This window comes from Stigmatopora nigra, chromosome 15 (assembly GCF_051989575.1).
Source record: "Stigmatopora nigra isolate UIUO_SnigA chromosome 15, RoL_Snig_1.1, whole genome shotgun sequence".
Lineage (NCBI taxonomy): Eukaryota > Metazoa > Chordata > Actinopteri > Syngnathiformes > Syngnathidae > Stigmatopora > Stigmatopora nigra.
In genome coordinates, this window is record NC_135522.1 from 5,856,946 (window position 1) to 5,877,636 (window position 20,691).

The following is a 20,691-nucleotide window of genomic DNA, read 5'->3' on the forward strand; positions in this document are numbered from 1 at the left end:
GCTATCGTACTGTAGTCTTTTTTTTCCTCCGTTATATTACGACCCATGACTATGATATCATTATGCTAACTCAAATTAACCAAACTAATAAATGGAATGTGGTTTGCATGTTGTGATGGTTGCAAAATTGTTCACAGTGTTTACTACTTTAAGGTCCTTTGTATTTCATTTTAATGTATTTTTTTTTTTACCTGCTTGTTCAATGTCTATTTTTCTGTACATTTTTTCATGTAAAACATGCAGTGTTTTTTTCATATACAACATATATATATATATATATATATATATATATATATATATATATATATATATATATATATATATATATATATATATATATATATATATATATATATATATATATATATATATATATATATATATATATATATATATATATATATATATATATATATATATATATATATATATATATATATATATATATATATATATATATATATATATATATATATATATATAACACAATGACAAAGACATCCACAGGTCTCTAATATGCTACACACATTTTTAAACAGTAGGCAACGCATCTTGACAAACATGTCCAAAATTTTGGATGCAGATTATGTCTCTTCAGGCATCTATGTTTAATTTAAAAATCACATGATATGTTTGAATGCTTCTACAGTAAAAGGCAATGCATTAGGTATTTTGCTCATCTATCAGGATGAAGGATGTTTTGAACTCCGATTGTTTCCTTTCTCAAACTGAAGAGCACTACTAGCAGCAGATGGTGTTTGAGCCCCACGTCGTCCGGTCCCACCTGAAGCTTCCGCTCTTCCCATTGAGGTGCCTCGTTTCTCCTCACTTGCCTTATTCGTGTCTTTGACCTTGGAAACGTCTTGCGACCCCCCTTTCATGGGCCCCAGGACCGTTTTGGCCACACTTGTGAGCTGTGTTACGAAGCTGGCTCGGTCTCCGGGGGACATACTGCGTGGTTTGCTGGAACAAGGGGAAGATGCATTAGAAGAAGGGGACATTGGATTTTCTTCCAACACTTCCAGGTGTGCCCTATCCTCTTTCCCCCCACGGTAACTCTTTGATGCTCTTTCCACTTTGGAGTTGACAGCAACTGGTACATTTCCTGCATTTTGGGCCTGCACTGTGGTTGGCAGTGGGTTTGCACGACCTTTCATTTTGGTCATCTCTGTTTTTTTATCACTACCACTGATCTCTTTCTCAACAGTCTCTGTGCCTTTACAAGGTCTGGTTGACTCTGTAGTTGATCCTTTACGAGTAACACTTTTCTCTGCACATTTTGTTTTGTCTTCAGCACTTCCCAGAGCTTTAGTGGAGGATATGCTTTCCATCTGCGCATCCTTCTGCTTTCTCTCTTGCGGTTGATGGCACTTTGTTACCCCTGGAGTGGAAACTTTCTCACAAGTTTTGCTCTTAGCGACAGCTGTCCCAGAAGTTGCAATGTTTGTATTTGAAGGTCTTACCCCTGGTTTTAACTTGGTATCAGTGGCGACTACTGGAGAAGAGCTTGTCTCAATAACAGCTGAAATCTGTGGTACCCCTGAAGATGATAATGTACTATTTGGGACGAGTCCGGATTCACCTGCCATCGTTTTGGTCTCAGTATTGCACGCAGTGAGATCAGATGCCGCAGTTTGAGTATCTTTCTCGGTCACCGATAAGACCTTGTCACGGCTAAGTGGTGATTCTTGCCTTCCAAGCCTTCTAACAGGCTTCAAACTACAGGTTTCTCCTCCCAAAGGTGGAGAAGGGGAGGAAGAGGAAGAAGGAGAAGGTGGAACAGGTCCATTCTCTCCCTCCATCTCAAGCAGACTCTGTAAGCTGTGCTCACAGTGGAAGGACTCTCTTCTGTAGTCCCCATGGGTCACCTCCAGACTGTGCTTGCGTAGGCACACCCCTCCCATTAGGGGAGAAGGTGACGAGGATGAAGAGGAAGAGGAAGGTAGACCGGGTGCTCCGAGCTTCTCCGCGGATTGCACTCGTTGAAGGAGGGGGGACCTGGGTGGTTCCGCGCTTTTGGGGCGAGGACGGGCGACGGGTGGCGATGAGTGTAGCTTGACGGGGAACATCTGCGTGGTGTTGGAGCTGCCTACCGTGTGGCCGCTCAGAGGGGGAGGGGAAGACGTGGTGGGTGAGGGGGTGTGCGCTAATGGCGATAAGGGGATGTTGCCAGCAGATTTGCAGCGAGCCGAGCGGTACTGCCGGTGAAGTTTAGGCGAAAGGCCGTGCAGGGAACTGGGCCTCATGTGGTGAGATGTGGCTGGGGAATTGGGGGTGCTTGAGGCTGTGGAGCTGCTTTGTGAGGAAGTGCCTGTGGAGAAAATATCACATCAGTTTAGTATGTAAAAAAGTGGGTGTTTGACTTTTGTATCATTTTCCGTGATCTGTTTATTCAACTATTGTATTTTGACTATGAATTTGATGTAATAATTAAGCACTATCAGCACATGTAGGAATGGTAATGGAATGTAGTGCTGATGATTTCCCATACTAACCCACATAAGGAGTTTCCAGAGTGGATCGATAACTCTGAGTAGGCGAGCGGGCACAAAGACCGTGGGTGGGAGATCCGGGTAGACTGTCCCCAGACGATAGGGAGCGATTCAAAGAGGATAGGCTCCGACTCGTGTGGAGCAAATTGGACTGCTTGGTTATTTTTCTGAACAGGGAACTCCGCTTCTTACTGTAACATATCCAAATGAAGAACAGCAATGAGACCAATGGCGACAAGCTCAACACTGTTTATCGATTGTTTGCTCATGATTGCATTTGACGATGAACTTACTCTTGCCCCTCTTTGGCTCCTGGCTTTTTGCTACGTCGGGCCATTTTGCATTTATAACTCGTCTTACGTGCAGGTCCGACTTTTATGGAGGTGTTCTCAAAGGGAGTCGTTGTAACGGTCACCTTGTTTCCACTCTGGAGATTAAACATCACACATGTTAATTTACAAGCACATTATTTACCAGAGTTGTGTGCAGAGATAACTCCACCTGACCTTCAGAATGAGCTCCACCACCTCTGTATGGACAAGACCGTAAACTGACTCCCCATTTACATGAGTGATGAGATCACCGGCATTAAGTCCAGCCTCTTGGGCGGGGCCTCCATCCTCCACATGCTGAAAATAAAGCAACCGGCTTGATTAAGGATTTTACAGCTCAAGGAAATTGAAATTAAAGCCAAATATGGAATATAATCTGGGCAGATCCCATTGGGAACAGGACCCACGCCAAGATAACTCACCCAGACCATGTGGTGTACACTATAAACATCACTGTCTCCGATGTAGACCCTTATTGCTCGGAGAGTAAAGCCGTATTTCTTCCCCGAGCGGTGGATTGTGATCGGGGAATGGAGGACGTTAACCACGGGACAGTAATCTCGACTGGGAGACGAGTCTCGAGAGGAGGGGTTGGACGAGAGAGATCGAGGAGACATAGGGCTCGCCAGGGGGGAAGCGCCATGTTGCTCCACTGAGAATAGGAGAATAGGTGCATAAATTTGAAGTTACAACATTTTAGGTTTGAGAGTTACGGCTGTAGTGTAATATCCTACTTGCAGGAATGATGACAGATAAAGCTGTAGCAGAAGCAGATTTAATGACTTTATTTCCTGGGCGGGAGTTCCATTTTTCTCCTTCGGCGGAGAGTTGCTGGTGCCGAACTCTCCTCAGCACCAAGTCCGTGGTGGCTCCTCTGGACCCTTGTGGCTCCGGCACCCCTAGAACTGTAGCGCTGGCTGCTAGATAAAACATTATAGGATGATGGAAGTCATCCAGAAATGGGGGATGTATTTTCAAGAAGATTTGGTCTAAGAGCAAATAAATTAACCCCGAAAGTAAGGGTATTATTTAAAAATGTCCTGAATTTCTGGAATGACTTACTATACATACACATGCTATAAGGTAATGCATTTAATTGGAAGTAGTTGCCTAACCTCCGGCTGTGAAGCCATTGCTTTCTTTAAGTAATGTCTTCAGATCACTTTGAGAGGAAATGGCACCAATCGCCCCTTCCAGTGAACTTCCCCTGGCCTTAACTTGTGGCTGACTCCTCGATAGGGAATGTTCAGAATCAACTTCTAGAGGTGAAGCCAAGCGGTGTGTGTCCATAAGAGCCGAGAACCTCCTTCGGGCCCCAGATGGAGGACTATAGTCGCTCTCAGTGAATGAAGACTCAGAGCAAGACAGACGTTTCCTATAACAAAAGAAACCATGTTATGTGCGTAGTATTTTTTTTTCTCTTCGAATGAGGAAATTCTCACTTGATTCTTGTTTACTTCCCTGTTTTAGAGTTTTTGCCACTCACATCTCGGGGGATCCGGTCCTCCAGTTCTTGTCCCTGAGCGTAAAACTTCCCAGGCTTTCTCTCTTGGCCATTCGATCTTCTCTTGGAACTTTGTGCTCCCGTAAAGTGACGCCTGGTGGTTTATGCTCCAGCTGTGATAGATGCTCCATGCTGCTGTACACCTGCATTTGCGGGCAATGTATATGGATTGGACGTCTACTTGTGTCAAATTGTTGCACTGAAAGATTTTACCTTGCTAAAGCGGGGCGAACACGAAGAAAAGCGATGCAATTCCACAGGCTCATCATCATTAGTATCATCTTCCTCGTACGAATGCACGTGATTGTAGCGCTCTGATCGTGCTAAGGAAGGAAGACAACAAAGAAGACAGTAAACCTATCACTTTAGCTGGGATACGGATGTGGAATAGTACCATCCATTCACAGCAGGAGACTTACTGTCAAAATAACTGGTGTCCTCCTCTGACTCCAGGTGAGGGATGAACTCAGCCTTTTGTCTCAGCAAGCTGTTCCAGTTCACCTCTGTGAAGAATGAGTGCTGCTTGACTTCAAAAGCACCCCCTGCCAAGCAAAAATTAGGGTTATCCCTCTATTCATTATTGAGTTTCAACAAAATTCATTTTCTGACCTACTACATAACATTTCATATTACCAATTCATACTTTAATTTTGATAATAATTCCCTCAGGAATGTGAAACAGCATCTACATTTCTGACCTGTTCCTAGTCGAACAAGTGGATTTGTCTGCAATAGCGAGGCGATGAGATGTTGGGCATCAACAGGGAGTGCTTCATCTCCTTCAGGCCAGACAATGTCATCTATGGCGGATACGAAAGGCAAAGAGCCACATACAATTGGAAAAAAAATGTCAAAAAAGAGGAAAAAAAAATATATGTCTCACCTGATATGACCTGTCCAAACAGCTCCTCTGGAGTGTCTCCAAAGAAGGGCACACACCCCACCAAGAACTCATACAAGATAATCCCCATCGCCCACCAGTCCACTGGCTTTCCATAACCCTGACGAAGAATGACCTCGGGAGCAATATACTCTGGAGTTCCACACACCTATTGAAAAAAAATGTTTAATAGTTAATATATGCTTGCCCTGCCCTATTGGAGATATGTAAGATTTGTGAATACTCCCCTACCTGTTTATCCAAGAATTCCCGAGTGTCCTTCTCGATGTGTCCTTCATACAAGTTAGTGGTAAGACTCATCAAACCCATTTTGGACAGACCAAAGTCAGTAAGCTTGATGTGGCCCATTGATGTTATAAGAAGACTGAGTCAAAAAATGACAAATTGCCCATTTAGACACAGTTGTAATTTCATTGACATGATTGTCATTTAAAATAAAATGTAATTCCTGTTTATTTATTGGACAAAACGTCTTACTTGTCAGGCTTTAGGTCGCGGTGGACAATACCATAGTTATGCAAGTACTCAAGAGCAAGGACAGTTTCAGCAAAGTACATCCGGGCCATTTCCACTGGTAATGCCCCAATGTTCTTCAGCAGAGTCGCACAGTCTCCTCCTGAAAAATGGATTCTTAACTTGTTAAGTTTGTCATTGATAACAACATTAAACACTCTCAAATTATAAGATCTAGTCTATTTAAAACAATCCACATAATGTAAAATTTGTATAGTCACCAGCTTTGTCAAAGTGGTACCAAATCACATAGAATGGCTGTTTTAAATGATGTTGGACATATCCAACAACTAATATTGTTTAAAAATATAGTGTTATAATACTGGAAATATGTGTATTATATTTGATGGATGGTATATTTAGGATTCAAACTGTACTGTGTGGCAATCTATCATAGTTTGCGAATATTAGTTGTAAGTATACATTTGTCCCCATTGGAGCTGTTTTCTTAGGTATATTTTCTATATTGTTAAAAGTATTTGTGCATATGTTTTTAATGAGCCTTTCTCACCTTCGACATATTCCATGACCATGCACAGGTGCCGACGGGTCTCAAAAGAACAAAACATAGACACCACAAAGGGGTTCTCGGCAAATGTGAGGATGTCTCTCTCTACAAAGGCCTGTTGAATTTGGTTCCTTAAAATCAGGTTTTGTTTGTTAATCTTCTTCATGGCAAAACGCTGTCGGGTCTCCAAGTGTCGTACCAGATACACAGCACTAAAAAAATAAAAATCAAAAACAACGCAGTCATACAAATGCAGATCCATTATCAGTCTATTGTAGTTCAACATCATTAGTAAACTGGCTGCTCTACTTACCCATATGCCCCATGGCTAATGAGTTTGATGGTCTGGAAGTCTTCTTCACCTGGTGGTTTTATTGCTCTAATTTTACCCTTTGGATAACAAAACATTGGGTTAATATCTAACTATCCTACGTATGTATATGTATTGGTATATAAGCATGCAAATATAGTTAGGGCTAGGAAATATGGCCTAAAGGGAAAATTTTTATGTAATTAGCTCACCTCAGTTGTATCATCTGTTTCAGGTGTTAGAGGTCCTTCACTGTCATAGCTATCAAGGTTTACCATCTCTGATAATGAACATATGTCAGATCAAATATCAATTGTTAGGGTAGTTGGTTTGTACACAGAGATGAAAAAATATTGTGTCACACATAAATATGTACTAAAAGTGTCCTGACTTAGTAATATTTAGATTCCTATAGTATTCACTAAAGAAACTCCCACTTAATACTCTTTCCATGCCAGTGAGGATAATAGATGTCCTATCAGGGAGCTCTTTCCACCATATTGCTTTGAATTTAATTTAGATTTAAATTGTTGACGTGTGATGAAAGATATACTACTCTATAGACATTGAATTTAAAACCCAGATTTTTTCTAGCTATAAGTAATTAGATATTGTGTTTTGTACCACAAGTACACACAACTATATAGCAAGACAATACAGCATCTTTAAATAGAGCAAGCAAGTCTTTTGTAGTAATTGATTTAAACAAAACCGAGTAGTGTGTAGTCTAGGTTGTGTAGTATATTTCATCCACCCTAACCTTCAATTGGATCACGGGTGAGCCCCAACTGGCTGACAATATAACGAGGGATGTCAGTTTTCATCAGGTGACCCTCTTTGGCAACATCCTCTGCTGCTTCCAGAAGATGATAGAACTCCTCGGGGTTGAATTCCTATATAATATACAATAAAATCAAATGAACTGATTAATGTCTGGACATCAAATCTCCATTCACTTAACTCAATGTCTGCCTGTGACATCCTTAGTTGTCCAACCCATTTTAATTAGGACGGACCATTTTGTTCAATTTAAATACGTTCTTTCCATAAAGTCAATGTCAATCTCCAAAATATGCAATGTGCAGTCTCTTAATATAATACAAAATCGGTGACATTCAGCAATTGTGAGGTTGGTGATGCCACTTCTCGGAATATATCACCTGCCAATCAAAATCTGTGTTAATATGTAACTCATCTAGAGTGAGGAGACTGATAGACATGGCGACAGAATCCCTAGACTCCAGCACGCCACAAGGCATCTTCCACCTCGAAAATCTCACCACAGTCACGGTCTGTCTGACTCAGACAGGAAGGTATCGAGGGTTTGTCACACTATGCCAGGGCAAATTTTAATCTAAATGCAAATAGCATCCAGGTAGACAGATGGTATTTTTTTCCACAAATCAGTTTCAACTGTTCACATTTCCTGCCCCAAATACATGGAGCATATGTCACTTTATTTATATGTATATATATATGCTTAGTTGAATGACTGAGTGCCAGTGTTTATTTAAGGAATGACATGTCAATATTTAAAAGTGTCTTTTGTTTTCTTTTTTTTTTTTACAAGAATCTTACCAGACACTCCAAGAGTCTAGCAGGTCTGGAAATGATGATAAGAAGTTTTTTCACCAACTCTGTGACAAAAGCCACCTCGGAGCTCTCGGAACGTTCAAAGGCCTGCCAATTAGAACAGAGATAAATAAAAAATTAAAAAATAAAATGTTTTAATGAATAATTGTTCTACTGACAGCTTTTTTTCCATGCATTTAATTCTAGTGCAAATAATGGAATTAATTCATTTTTAATTGGGTAAGTCATGCTTGTTTATTTCCACCTACGTCCTGGAGGAGTTTCTCCAGGTTTTCCTGCAGCTCAAAGAAGTAGACAGATGTGATAAGTCCCTCGCAAGATTTCATCAGGCAGTCCCTAGAGAGCTCAGCGATTTGGTGGTGGATGAAGCTGAGGACCCCGTCAGCCAGTGGGAGAACATTTTCGGGGGAGTATGCGTGAATAAACTCTGCAAGCTTCCCTTCCATCTGTGCAGTGGCCTGGTGGAAAGAAAGGGCAAGGCGTGATAATGGTAATGGGGGAGTCCCATCTGGACTCATTCAGTAGACAAACATACATTAGCTGAAAGGTAATAAAAAAAACACATTCTATTTTTAGTCCACACTGTTTATAATTCATTTGGTCTAAAAGTTAGCTCATTGGCTACCATTGACAGTGATAGATGTCCAATCCATTTGAAGTATTCCAGCGAATAAGCAAAGAAATTATTGGACATATAGCGCCATCAATGACTGCCCAAATTAAAGTAATTCAGTTGTTTTGTCTTTCTAAGGTTTGACTTTCACTTTTTATCTATTTTTTATCAGGGCAGAAAGATTCATTGCAAACTTATTGGTGCCTGGTGCCTCACCTTTGGAAATCTCTCCTTGTACACATGGTTCATCATGACTATTTCGTTATCAAAGCATGAAGAGGATCGCCCTGGACTGGAAGAAGTTGTTACAGTTATTGCATATTGCAGTTGCAATGCCATGCAAATTTGCTGTCTGTTATCTATCATTCATGGTGATGCTGACCTGAGACTGCGGGAGCGTGGACGTGCGTGTGGAGAGGAGCGTCCACCATCATCATCTGTGATGCTCTCCGAGCTTCCAAAGTGCTTGGATAGGAAATGAAGCTCATCCATGGTGGGCTGGAAGGGCAGCTGGTGCAGCCGCTCCTGAGAAGAGCTGGACGACTGGAGAATAGCGAAAGATGAGAGTTGGGAGGCAGACAAGGAAACACATGGGTATAGAGGACGGAAGGGGAGGCACATGTTGAATGTTGAAAAGGAAGGGAAACAAGAATTGGGTTGTTCATGGTAGCGAGAAAAACAGTAAGAGAGGATGTATGAAAACAAACAAAGCAAAATACTCTTTGAATACATGCAGAAAGACGATGACACTTTGACCCCTTACACATAATAGAATGGTCATATGTAGCACCCATCTATGTCTCAATTTTGTATAAAGAATATATTTCCATTTTACTGAATAGTAATCTATATTTATTCATAGACAAATTCATTTATCTAGCACAATACAACAAGGTCATTCAAAGTGGATCATATAAAGCAGTCAGTCAGTGAATGCATTTCTGTCCTAGTTAAAATCCTGTAGAACAAATTTGGCTCCAGTTAAGAAAGCGTAAGCCCTCTGTGCCACCCTTGCTATGTCCTACTTGTCCCACCATGGTGCTATTAATGACTCCTGCTCTCCTCCTTTTTCATCCAATGACAGCCATATGGCAAGCAGCCTCCTTAGCCCAAGACATGAACTTATGCAATGAACAATCCCAAAGCAAAGTGGGGTTATTACTCCAGCTGCTTTGCACGGTCCAAATGTTAGATCATCAGCTCTATAAACCCAGTTATTGGCTGCTTAACACTCCAATGTGATTAATCATTGCTGTCTTGAATTTACCACAATGAATGAACGATGAACAGAAGTAACTAATCGTTTAATTTTATGTCTCATTTGCTGAAAATAGAAGATAACGGAAACATAACAATTTCCAATCAGTTACTTACTGTTGAGCTGGGAGTGTTTGTGCCATAACCAGATGAGGGTAAAGATGCTAAAGACCAACGCCGTCCATCAGCTCTGTTGAAAGCACAAATGCAAAATTTAAAGGCCTTATATGTACTTAAATTAATATTATCACTAGAAAAAATATTGAGATTTGCAATGGTGTATATTGGCCACAGCATTTGGGCTATATGGCCTTTATAACAAAAATAGGATGGAAAAAACACAATAACACAATAAATATTAAGTGGAGGGCTTTTCTTTTCAGAACATCCCCATAATTAAAGTGTGTGCCATATTGGTGCACATGATCCAAGTACCATAACAAAGCCACCTGTCCACTCACACGGGTGAGGAGTCAGTAAACACAGGGTGGCTGTGATTGTAATGGTTTGGCCCAATCACACATGAGTCAGCCTCTTTGCTTGCCAGAAGCTTTGAGTGCAACAAGAGAGGCAAGTGGCCTGCTTGCCAGCATGTGTAGGACTTCACACAACAACACCTCCTGGATCATTTATCCGGTGGGGGTTTATCGTGCTACCTCCCCAACACCCTCTCGGTCCCTTCACAAATCATAATAGAAACAAGAAAGAACAAACGTTGCAAATGGAAGCAATGTAAAGAAGAGTGACCTTCTGCAAGAGGAGAAGGAGAAGTGGGCAGGGTTGCCAGGAGAGAAGTTTCTTGGACTGTCCAGTGGACTGCTTCCTGTAGGGATGACAAGAATTAAGAAACAAAAGTCACATATAAGAATAAATGATTTACTGGTTTGTACCCAAATGTAGCACTTAAGTATACAAAAAATATGAGGTATATAAAATATGCCTTCATGGAGACATTCAACCTTTTTCTGATGTTCACACTAGCCTGAAAAATTGCCGATTTTATGTTGAATCATAAGCGTCTGTAATTACCAAGGTGTCCAGGGAGAGGTAGAGGAGAGTGTGGTCGAGGCAGAGTGGGGGAGGTGGTTGTCAAGATTAGACTCTTCCTGTTGCTTGTTCGACAGCTGCAGGTAAAAGCAGAAATATGTACAGTGCATACAGAAGATTACAAAAATGAAAATTGCTGTTGTGGACAAAGCATATCAGAGTCCTGTTTTTATTTTTGCTTAACACAATGTCCCAACTGATTTGGTATTACGGATGAATATACTTTTGTATATTGTAAAATATAGTCTGCTTTGTCTGGGGACTTTCACTGTAGCAGTATCCATCAAACATGGATGCATTTACTGCTTTTAGGAAGCATGTATTCTCAGTTGTGTCCTCCTATGAGGGAGAAAGTGAAAAGTACATGAACGGTAGGATCAAACAGAATACTAGTTCTGATAGATTGAGAGTGGAAAGATGAGAAAAGGCTTTTGAAATTCAAGTGCCGCTGGACCCCTACCATTCTGCAATCTCTGGGTGGAAAAGTAGCACTTAAAAACAAAAAAAAATACATTCTCTAGGGTAATTCCCATTGCTGCTGTGGAGTGGTCTGACGGCTTGAACAGTTACAAAGAATGTTTTATGCATTCATAAGAGAACCACGCACTCATAATAATATGCCGATATCACCTTATATGACAGCATCAAAAGACAACAATATAAGTAGAGAAACAACTCTATTACAATTGAAATGCAGATCACTCTAGTTGTCAATCTTGCATGAAAAGGTACGAATGGGGTTTGAACCCATGATCTTTGGTTTACGAGACCAACGCCTTACCACTTGGCCACCGCACCCTTGACACAATGTCTATTATCAAGTACAGTCTAATATCTTTTATTAAATGACTATATATTCCCTTAAAAGTATCACAACACATAATGTTATTGTTTTCAAAATGGCGTAGAAGTAATGAGTGGATATTTTCCCTCCTGGCTGTGCATGAATGTCATAAAAGAAGGACTCGGGAGGCCAAAAGAAAGTATCAAGAGCCAATACAAAAGGAGAAAAGAAAGAATGAGTGTGGCAGTAAAAGCTAGAATACATGCCGTGTAAACTCATGCAACCTCGGCAAGTGGAGTCCTAATGGGAGTGATATCACCCGAGGGCCCTTCACTCTATCTCAGCCTTTTTATCCTTCACCTCTTGCATAACCTCCCACTTTTTTTCCACCCTCTGTGCGTTCATCATCCTTAGATGTCTCACTTGTTCACATCTTGGTTCGCGTATCTCGATACTCATTGCCAACAGCACGTTAAGCCGTCAACTCGTTTATGACATTTAATCATGTTCAGGAAATGTTCCTCTGCAAATATACATTAAAATCAGCATCACTTCTATTAGGCAATTTAAGAATCTTAGCTCATTCTTCAGTGCCACTGACGGCAATGGACGTCCAACCCATTTGGGCTTGGTTGTGTAAATGAACTAATGAACAAAATACACTACAGCGCTACAACCGTATTTCATAGTACACTGGTGAGTGTTCGCAGAAAATCAAGGCGGTGCAGCAAATAGGCAACAAGGGATTATGTGCCATTTTTCCTCAAAATGGTTATGGTGTTGAGGGTTCTTTTATTTCCCACAGCTCCCATTTGTGCACTTAAAGATGAGTAAAAAGCTTTTACTGTAGGCAACGGAAACAACCAATGGATAAAGACGAGAGCAAATGTGGTCTGTTATATAACATTTTCAGCAGACTTAAAGATTTTCCAAGAAAGGAAGACTGGTCCTAGTCCAATTGGAAAGGACACCTAGGCCCATCAGTGGAAGTTAAACATGCTCACTCAATGCCACCTAACCCAGTTATATATATGGAATTGATAAAGCATATCACTGTCAATGGCAATGAGTGGCAGGGAATGAGTTAATTTAACTAAAACACTAAGATTGTTGGTTTGTTGTGCATTTAAGTTAAGGAATGAACTCGTAAATGACATTTATTTCAGGTGGTGGAGGTAAAATGGAAAGGCAAGATAGATGGAAGACGGTTTGATTCCGATATGAGTATTCATAGAGAAGATGGTCAGTGGGGACGTAGGCGGACCCCATGGGAAAGATTTAACACTATGAGGCGGTGAAATAAAGTGATAAATTGTTAGGCTAGAGAAAAATAAAAATCCATTCTGGTTGTTTTTCCACAGGAGTTCCATAAAGTATAAGGTTATTACAGCAGCAGGAAGAGACTATGGGAGACCTATGTCGTAAATCTTCCAACAGCCAACTTAACCACTTGGCGTATGTCTGTGGGGAAAATTTATATTGTTCGGTTGCAGTGAGCCTTGAATGCGTTTGATGGACGTGCGGTTGGATGTTTCAAAATTGAACTCCTTCATTTATGCCTTTCGGCCTTCTGCAGGGAGACTGCACTTGTCCGTGATGAAAACAGCAGATAAAGAGTGGAATTAAATGTGTGCTTCTTTGATAAAGTCTGGATTACGTGGAAGAAAACAAATGTTGAATTTAGATGTAAAATTGGAGTGCTTATTCCACAATTGCTGCCAATTTCTTTTCCTCGCTTGTGACATTTTTTCTCTCGAAGGCTTACCTCATTAGTATTTTGTTACTACTTGTACACAGTTAGAACCACTTAGCCGCCAGGCTCCCCTGTGTAAAATCATTTAAAATATTTCTGAATATGATAAATAATACGCCCCCCTCACAGTTCTGGGATCGAGGGTTCAATTCTCCGGTGGGTTCCGACCTTTGTGTGTGGAATTTGCATGTCCTCACTGCACTGTTTTGCTTTTTAAACTGCAAATTGCACAATTATTTTGAACCATTTAATAGCAACTGAGACCAAGCAAGCAGCATTGCAGGATATCAGCACCAAGGGCAGCGTCCGTAGTTCGACAGGCTCCCAAACATCTCTCCACCTTCCCACCCACACATTTCGCACCACCAACACTTTTCCACTTGTTCAGTTATAACTAAAAAAGACAGGGGGAGTGAGGAAAATAGCACAAGAGAATTGAAAAGAATTAACACTCACCTGCTGCTCTTGCGAGGCAGTGGCAAATCCTTCTGGATAAAAGATAAACACAATAGAAAAGAGATCAGGTAGAGAAAAATACACAATGTATTGCAGCTTGAATATGTAATATGTATACTATTCAGAGAATATAAGCAAAAGAAGAAAATGTAGATTAAAAACAAACAGTGACCAGTTATAGATGGCCTGTCGATTCAGAGTGGATCATTTATATATCTTCTCCTGTGACATGGAGGTTAAAATTGTTACGGTTCTCTGAGGCATGTATATTGACGACCTGGTTACCACAGACCAGGTAATTATTAGCTTAATGTTTGCATGTGTGAGTGTGTGTAGTATGTGGTCAACAAATACCACTTGGTGCTGAGATTCATGACAAAAAAACCCATAGTTTTCCTCCTTTTTATCATAGTATGTCTGTGGATGGACTTTCCTGAAACCAACACTTAACAACATATGTTAACAAATCCCTCCTCAAAAGGACGTCTAAATATTATAGCCACTGATCCCTTTACACTTTGTCCTTCATTGATCAGCTAAATTGAACCTGAGTCGACAGAGCCCAAGAGAGGATGACTTCCAAAAGCACCGTCATAGATTTTGCACCTATGAAGATAACTGCAAAACAAGACTGAAAATGGAAGTGCAAAAGAATCCCCATTAGTGTAGTACTTGCAGTAATATGGAAACTGAGAGTGCATCTCCAGTTTATATCATCTCACACACACACATTTCAAATGTAATTACGTCTGCTAATGGCAAAACCCTAAATTCATGTTCATCATTTCAAGACAATGCATCATGTTTGGCCCCTCACCCCTAACTGCCTGGGAGGGGGAGTGTTTCACCATATGCTGCACAAAGAATAGTGTGTGTGTGTGTGTGTGTGTGTATGAGAGGGATGAAGAGAGCAAGCGACAGTTGGCTTGATGAGACCCAAGGGAGTGACAAACCAAGCCAATCAAATGTCAACAAATAATTCCATACAATTTGCTCATGTAACATCAGAAGAGCTAAGTCACCCACCCCCAATTTTTTTGGTTATGAGCATAACTTCATCCAGACATTCCCCCACGCCATCCAACAATGACTTTATAATAAGCCTGACACAATGATGATAAATTTCCCTGCAGCCCTTGTTATACATCATGGCAGCACTGCGAGACACGAAATCATCAGTGCATTTCACTACTAATCTTTCCTTGATACCTTTCTATTCTCTTTGCTGTAATAGGGGTCAATTTCTATTAACCAGCTTCAAAGTACAGTTCTAAGCCTTTGCGAGGAATCGTAATTTGTGGCTGGCACATCACTAACTACCCGAATAAATGAAAATAAATGTACAGTGATGTGCACACATGCGCAGAAGAGGCTGTGCTCCGCCCGGCAGGCTGCTCATCTCTGCTCCGTACAGATGACTGAATCATGCAGAGATTGAGGGTGGGGGGTGTATGACCCATGATTAAGCGGGAAGCTTCAGAATGGATGAGCACAGTGGTTTGGAGCAGAACGCAGTTGGTACAATTCATTAGTGACATTTTGTCAAACACACTGTTTGACCTACATATACTTGTCTATTCATATTTATGACCCTATGGGGCCAGGTGAGCATCCTAAAAAAAGAAAATGTTGGGCTCACATAGGAAATTAGCATTTTACAGTGAATTGATGGCGATAGATGTCCAATCTGGTTGAACTGGAAGGCCTGGAAGTGAATGAACATTTGTCATTAAATGCAATGGCAATGGAAGAGTTAGTGAACATCATTGAGAAGGATATGTTATGGATTTATATTTTTAAAACAAGGACTATTTTACAAAATGCCTTGTTTGTGCTGCTTAAAACTGTTACATTTTACATTTGGGGTGATGTATGTATTTTTCCTGTTGCTTTTCAGGTTTAAAGCATTGTTGATTCGTACTGTTGTTGTGCAATGTTATAATGTTGCTTTGGATGTTTAGATGAGTTTTTTTTAATCTGTGATTGTTACGATAACACTGAGCAACTTTTAGAGTGTTGGGATGATAATTAAATGGCTGATTAATTGTTGAGTGATGAGCACACAGTAACAACCGCTCCGTGTCAATCATGCGTTATATTCATTCAACCCTTGGCGGTCAATGAATCACAAACGGGACAGCCATCCTTCTAATTGAAATGAATTGGATGGCTATCATTGTCAATAAGTTAAATACTTAAAATAGAAAATCCAGTCTAATGCATTATTGGGGGCAAGTATGTTGGAGATTTAATTAATTTCATTTAATTAATTTATGTATTACGTTTATACTTGAGACATGTTATGTCCATGTTTGTAATCATTCTCTAAGGGTAAATTGCTAAGGAGAAAAAGTTGAGATAAGGATAAATCGGTTGGACTTCTATCGGAGTCAATGGAATAACAAGAGATGGATAAAGCTTAAAACAAGTTGAAAATTTGTTGAATGTTGGACAAAAGTAATGAATATAGAGTTGAAAGTGTAGCATCATCTTCCTCCTACTTCTTCTGTTACCACCCAACCAAATACAGAGCACTAAAGACACAAAGAAGCCAACTCTCCTGGGATAATCACATGAATACCTGATTAAATAATAAATGTCTCTTTCTCAACAATAAAAAGTAACCACATCAACACGAACTAAACAATTTCTGAATGTTCCTCAATAAAAAAAGAGAGATTTAATTGATGAAATCAGTATATTGAGCAGGCCTAGGAAGGCTACGTTTCTAAGATCACGTCACAGTAAGGCGATGTCCAGCATGAGCTCACCTGCAACCTCCGACGTCGTATTATCCCCGAGTCATCCATGTCTTGATGAAGTGCAAATGACAATAAAATGGTCAGCTCGCCGGCTCCTTTTTTGTGCGTTTTGTCTGTGGGGCGACTGCACCACAAGTCCTGAGCCGCGAGGTCCGATGTCACGTCGATGAGGAGCACGAAATGACACAAATGTCACGCAGCCCCATTGTGTCTGTTCTAAGAAGACATTGAGGAGAAAGCTCACTGTTGACAATCGTGTGGTTGTTGTCCGAGCATCTTTGACGAGCAGCCGGAGGTCTTCCCGTCCGATCTCGAGACTCTCCTCATTTGAGCGTCTGACTCCTATGTAGAAGCGCTCACTCGGTTCTGACTTGTCCTGCTGTGTCACAACGGCATCCACAAGAAACGCGAGATTCTTTCCACGCGAGAATTGGGACTTGGAAAGCACAGCTGGGGCAAATGTCTATATGACGCCCTGCAGTCAGAAGATAGTACCTATTTATGTATCCTGGAGTTCCTCGCTCAGTCAGACGCACAATTCCCCTATCGATTCAAATGGACGATCGTTTTTTTAAAGGTAGATTCTTCCTTTCGTTGGGTGGTCCAACCTCCCTTCCAATAGAACTGGGCAAGGTGGAAAGGTGGAACAGAAGCAGCAACGCGATATTTGTGTGACTCTTTCCTGGGATTCCCTTTTGCCCCTCCTCTTTCTCCCCCTTCCTCCCTCATCCTCCCCCATCCTTCACGCACACCCCTCTCAATACCGTATTGGAGCTACACGCAATGACGTGTCGCTCCTGTTGTCGATTTCGTTCACACTTGTTTTGCACCGGGTTGCATGTAACTGGCTTAGGGAGCAAAAATCAGCACCATGGACACTGGACAGCTACACAGAAAGATGGAGGGAGGGAGAAAGAAAGAGAGAGGGACAGAGGCAGGGAGGGCTGTAGGACAGGGATGATGGATGGATGGATGGATGGGTTGCAAATAACTGGCTCAGGGAGCCAAATTCAGCACCATAGATAGTGACACTGGACAGCTAAACAGAAAAATGGAGGGAGGGAGGGAGGGAGGGAGGGAGGGAGAAAGAGAGACCACGAGAGAGATAGGGAGAGGAAGAGAGGGAGGAAGCCATGTAGGACCCGAAGGATGGATAGATAGATGGATGATGGATGAAGGATGAAGGATGAAGGATGATGGATGATGGATGATGGATGATGGATGATGGAGGATGAATGGTTGGCTGGATGATGGGTGGATGGGTTGCATGTAACTGCCTTGAGGTATTTGTAAAAATATTGAAGATCAAGGGATCATCATTATTATCAACACTTTTGTAATACTAACTAGCACGTGTAAACTATAGTACAACACAATATAATAACATGTCCTAATACTTGGTCTATTTTATAGCTTCCAGAAAATAGACCGAGGTCATTGCTATTGGATAATGTTTGAAAGGGGATTACTTGGTCTTTTACACAGATCGTTTTTCTCTATAACACATTGTCACCAGATTTTGAGAGCCAACTGGACAGATTTTTTTAAATGCTCGATAAATGCTTTTCATGTAAAAATAACCCAATTCAATAACATTGAGACATGAATGATTCAAAGCACTAGGGACTCAAAAAAGATGACCTTGACTTTATCAAAGGTTTCACTAAGAAAAAAAAAGAACCTTGAATTTGACAGTACTGGACACAAAATGTACTCAGCGATAGGACCAGGAAAAAATCTCCAGTAAGCAGGCTGTTGTGTGTCAGATTAAATGGAACCGTGAGAGCCAGCTGGTTGGCTGTGTTTACATTGGGGCTTTGTTTTTGTGGCCTGTATGCAAGCTGTGTAAACCTCAGCAACTACGCACCTTCACGGCAGCCTCGCTGCAAATCAAAACGTGCTACATTAGACTCAAAGCCTCATCAAAAGCCAAAAAAAGGAGGCGTACAAGGTGGAAGTTAGGCCCAAGGGGAATCATTTAATTGAGTTTTACATTGGCCTCATTACACTTGGTGTAGGAATGAATTGCTTGTGCTTAGAAGCTTCCGAACATAGACGAGATGATGGTGCTGTTATATCCTCTTATGTAATGATCGAGTAATCCTTTTGAGTTTGGAGAGTGACAACTGCTCAGTTTTGTTGATTTTTTTTCTTTTTTTAATCTCATTTCCACAAGGCAAGTCCAGTGAATACACATCAATTCATCCATTTTTCTACAGCACTCTTCTTTGTATGGTTGGAACAGACCTTCTGTGAGTTAGTCATTAGTAAATGGCACTATTGACAAAAGCAAGTTCTAGTATTTTAAAACCAATAGATTTTGTGTTTTGATGCACATTAGGAGATTGATATTATTTTCAGGAAGTCCACAGTCCATAAAATATATTCAAGTAAACCTTAAAAAGGTCTATTTCTGGAAAAGGATTTGTCTTGAAGTGAAGGGCACTGTTATTGACTATTTTTTGATCAATATTAAGTTGCCTGTTATTTAATCTTCAGGTAATCAATGTATATTGTTGTCATTTTTGCAAATCCCCTGCCAGTTAACTGGTCTATGCTATAAATTCTCTATGAATGTCACGAGTTTACACGTGTGTGTGTGTTGTGATATTTTGTGTCAACATGAGTACGAACAACAAGGGAATAGTATCATGGGTCACTCCATTACCATAAAAGAAATGTATACTTTTCCAACCTAATTTCATGACAGCACAGGGAGTTCATTTCACTGTTAAGCCACTGTGACCTCCTTTTGGTGGGCGATTGTATTACAACAGAACTGTGTGTGGTGTGTGCATGGGTCGTGTGGGAGGGAGGTCATAGTTTACTGCTTCACTGGTATCCTAACACATTTTTTAAATTTTTAATAGTGGAGTAAAATGTAAGTAAAAGCCAGTACTTCTAGGAAGTGGTCAGCCAATATACATTTGAACGTGGTGTATAGTCAATGGCAGGCAGGCAATAATTTCATTGGGGCCTTATAGTTGCCTGTAGGCTCTATGTCATCCAATAGAGGGAGCCGGGCGATTGTAGTTCATTTTGAACTTTCTTTTACCTGCACAGAATACAAAAGCATTTTTTTTAAGTAGGCTCCAATGAGCATGAAGGTGTTTTGTTGCATCCTGAAAATGGCATTAGACAATTTACAAAAGGAACAGACTCATACGCAGCCGACAGGAGACAAAAAAAATGACATAGCTTTTGTTGTATTATTCATTTTCTTTGCCAAAGCAGCGGGAGGAAAAAATAGTCAATAAAAAGACACGGAGAACAAAGGCCAAAATGTTCTGAGTGAAGAAGAGCTTGGGAGCCGGAGGCCCGTGTGTGTGTGTGTGTGTGTGTTTGTGTATGTGTGTGTGTGTGTGTGTGCTAGTCTTTTAGTCTTTCATATGAATGGTAATTGGATGCAGCCTCAAAGCAGACTTGGCAAGAACCAACCAGTGGATGAAAAGACCTTCAAACACAAACAGATATACACAAACTAAGCCTATTACAATGACGCAGAATCCTGCAAGAGTACACAACAACTTTGCCAGAGTGGTCAACAGCTGTGGTTTTGTGTTCTGTCCATATGACCTTTTCTGACCTCTAATATGCATTTTTTTCAGAAGATGATTGATGGCATAAATCCTACTCATTTTCATTCAGGTTTTTTTAAAAATCAGATTCACCTTTCATCAATATTCTGATTAAAATAGTATTATTATTTTATATTATGAGTGAGAGCCTGTTGGTTCTTGTACTCTGTGGTTATGACTGGCTACTGACTTGCAGTGATCCTAAATAACCACTGAGAGGAGAAGTTGACCAATTTAATAGTGTACTGTCTTGCAATAACTTAACTGTTCTTTGTGCATAATTAATTA

General features: G+C 40.7%; 1 protein-coding gene and 1 non-coding gene across 2 annotated transcripts; both read right to left on the reverse strand.

Moving 5' to 3' along the window:
- Nucleotides 1-461: 461 nt before the first annotated feature.
- Nucleotides 462-17,512, reverse strand: LOC144208479 (microtubule-associated serine/threonine-protein kinase 1-like). The gene is made up of 27 exons (XM_077734356.1): nucleotides 16,835-17,512; nucleotides 14,064-14,095; nucleotides 11,053-11,147; nucleotides 10,771-10,846; nucleotides 10,141-10,213; nucleotides 9,149-9,309; nucleotides 8,983-9,058; nucleotides 8,402-8,611; nucleotides 8,139-8,240; nucleotides 7,321-7,453; nucleotides 6,773-6,840; nucleotides 6,564-6,640; nucleotides 6,254-6,462; nucleotides 5,707-5,845; nucleotides 5,461-5,593; nucleotides 5,212-5,377; nucleotides 5,027-5,128; nucleotides 4,748-4,870; nucleotides 4,542-4,651; nucleotides 4,311-4,471; nucleotides 3,940-4,199; nucleotides 3,559-3,744; nucleotides 3,247-3,476; nucleotides 2,999-3,121; nucleotides 2,786-2,919; nucleotides 2,496-2,683; nucleotides 462-2,311 (listed from the first exon to the last, which is right to left on the reverse strand). Exons 1-27 carry the CDS (start codon nucleotides 16,871-16,873, stop codon nucleotides 684-686), a joined length of 5,034 nt encoding a protein of 1,677 aa, XP_077590482.1. The 5' UTR covers nucleotides 16,874-17,512; the 3' UTR covers nucleotides 462-683.
- On the reverse strand, nucleotides 11,797-11,868 carry trnat-cgu (transfer RNA threonine (anticodon CGU)). The gene has a single exon. It is a non-coding gene; the product is annotated as a tRNA-Thr (tRNA).
- Nucleotides 17,513-20,691: the final 3,179 nt, after the last annotated feature.

Coding starts and splice junctions, on each gene's coding strand:
- LOC144208479 (XM_077734356.1), bottom strand. CDS start 16,873: ATGGATGACTCGGGGATAATACGACGTCGGAGGTTGCAG. Junction 6,463..6,563: donor ATTAGCCATGGGGCATATGG/GTAAGTAGAGCA, acceptor TTATTTTTTTAG/TGCTGTGTATCTGGTACGAC. Junction 2,920..2,998: donor TGGTGGAGCTCATTCTGAAG/GTCAGGTGGAGT, acceptor TTTAATCTCCAG/AGTGGAAACAAGGTGACCGT.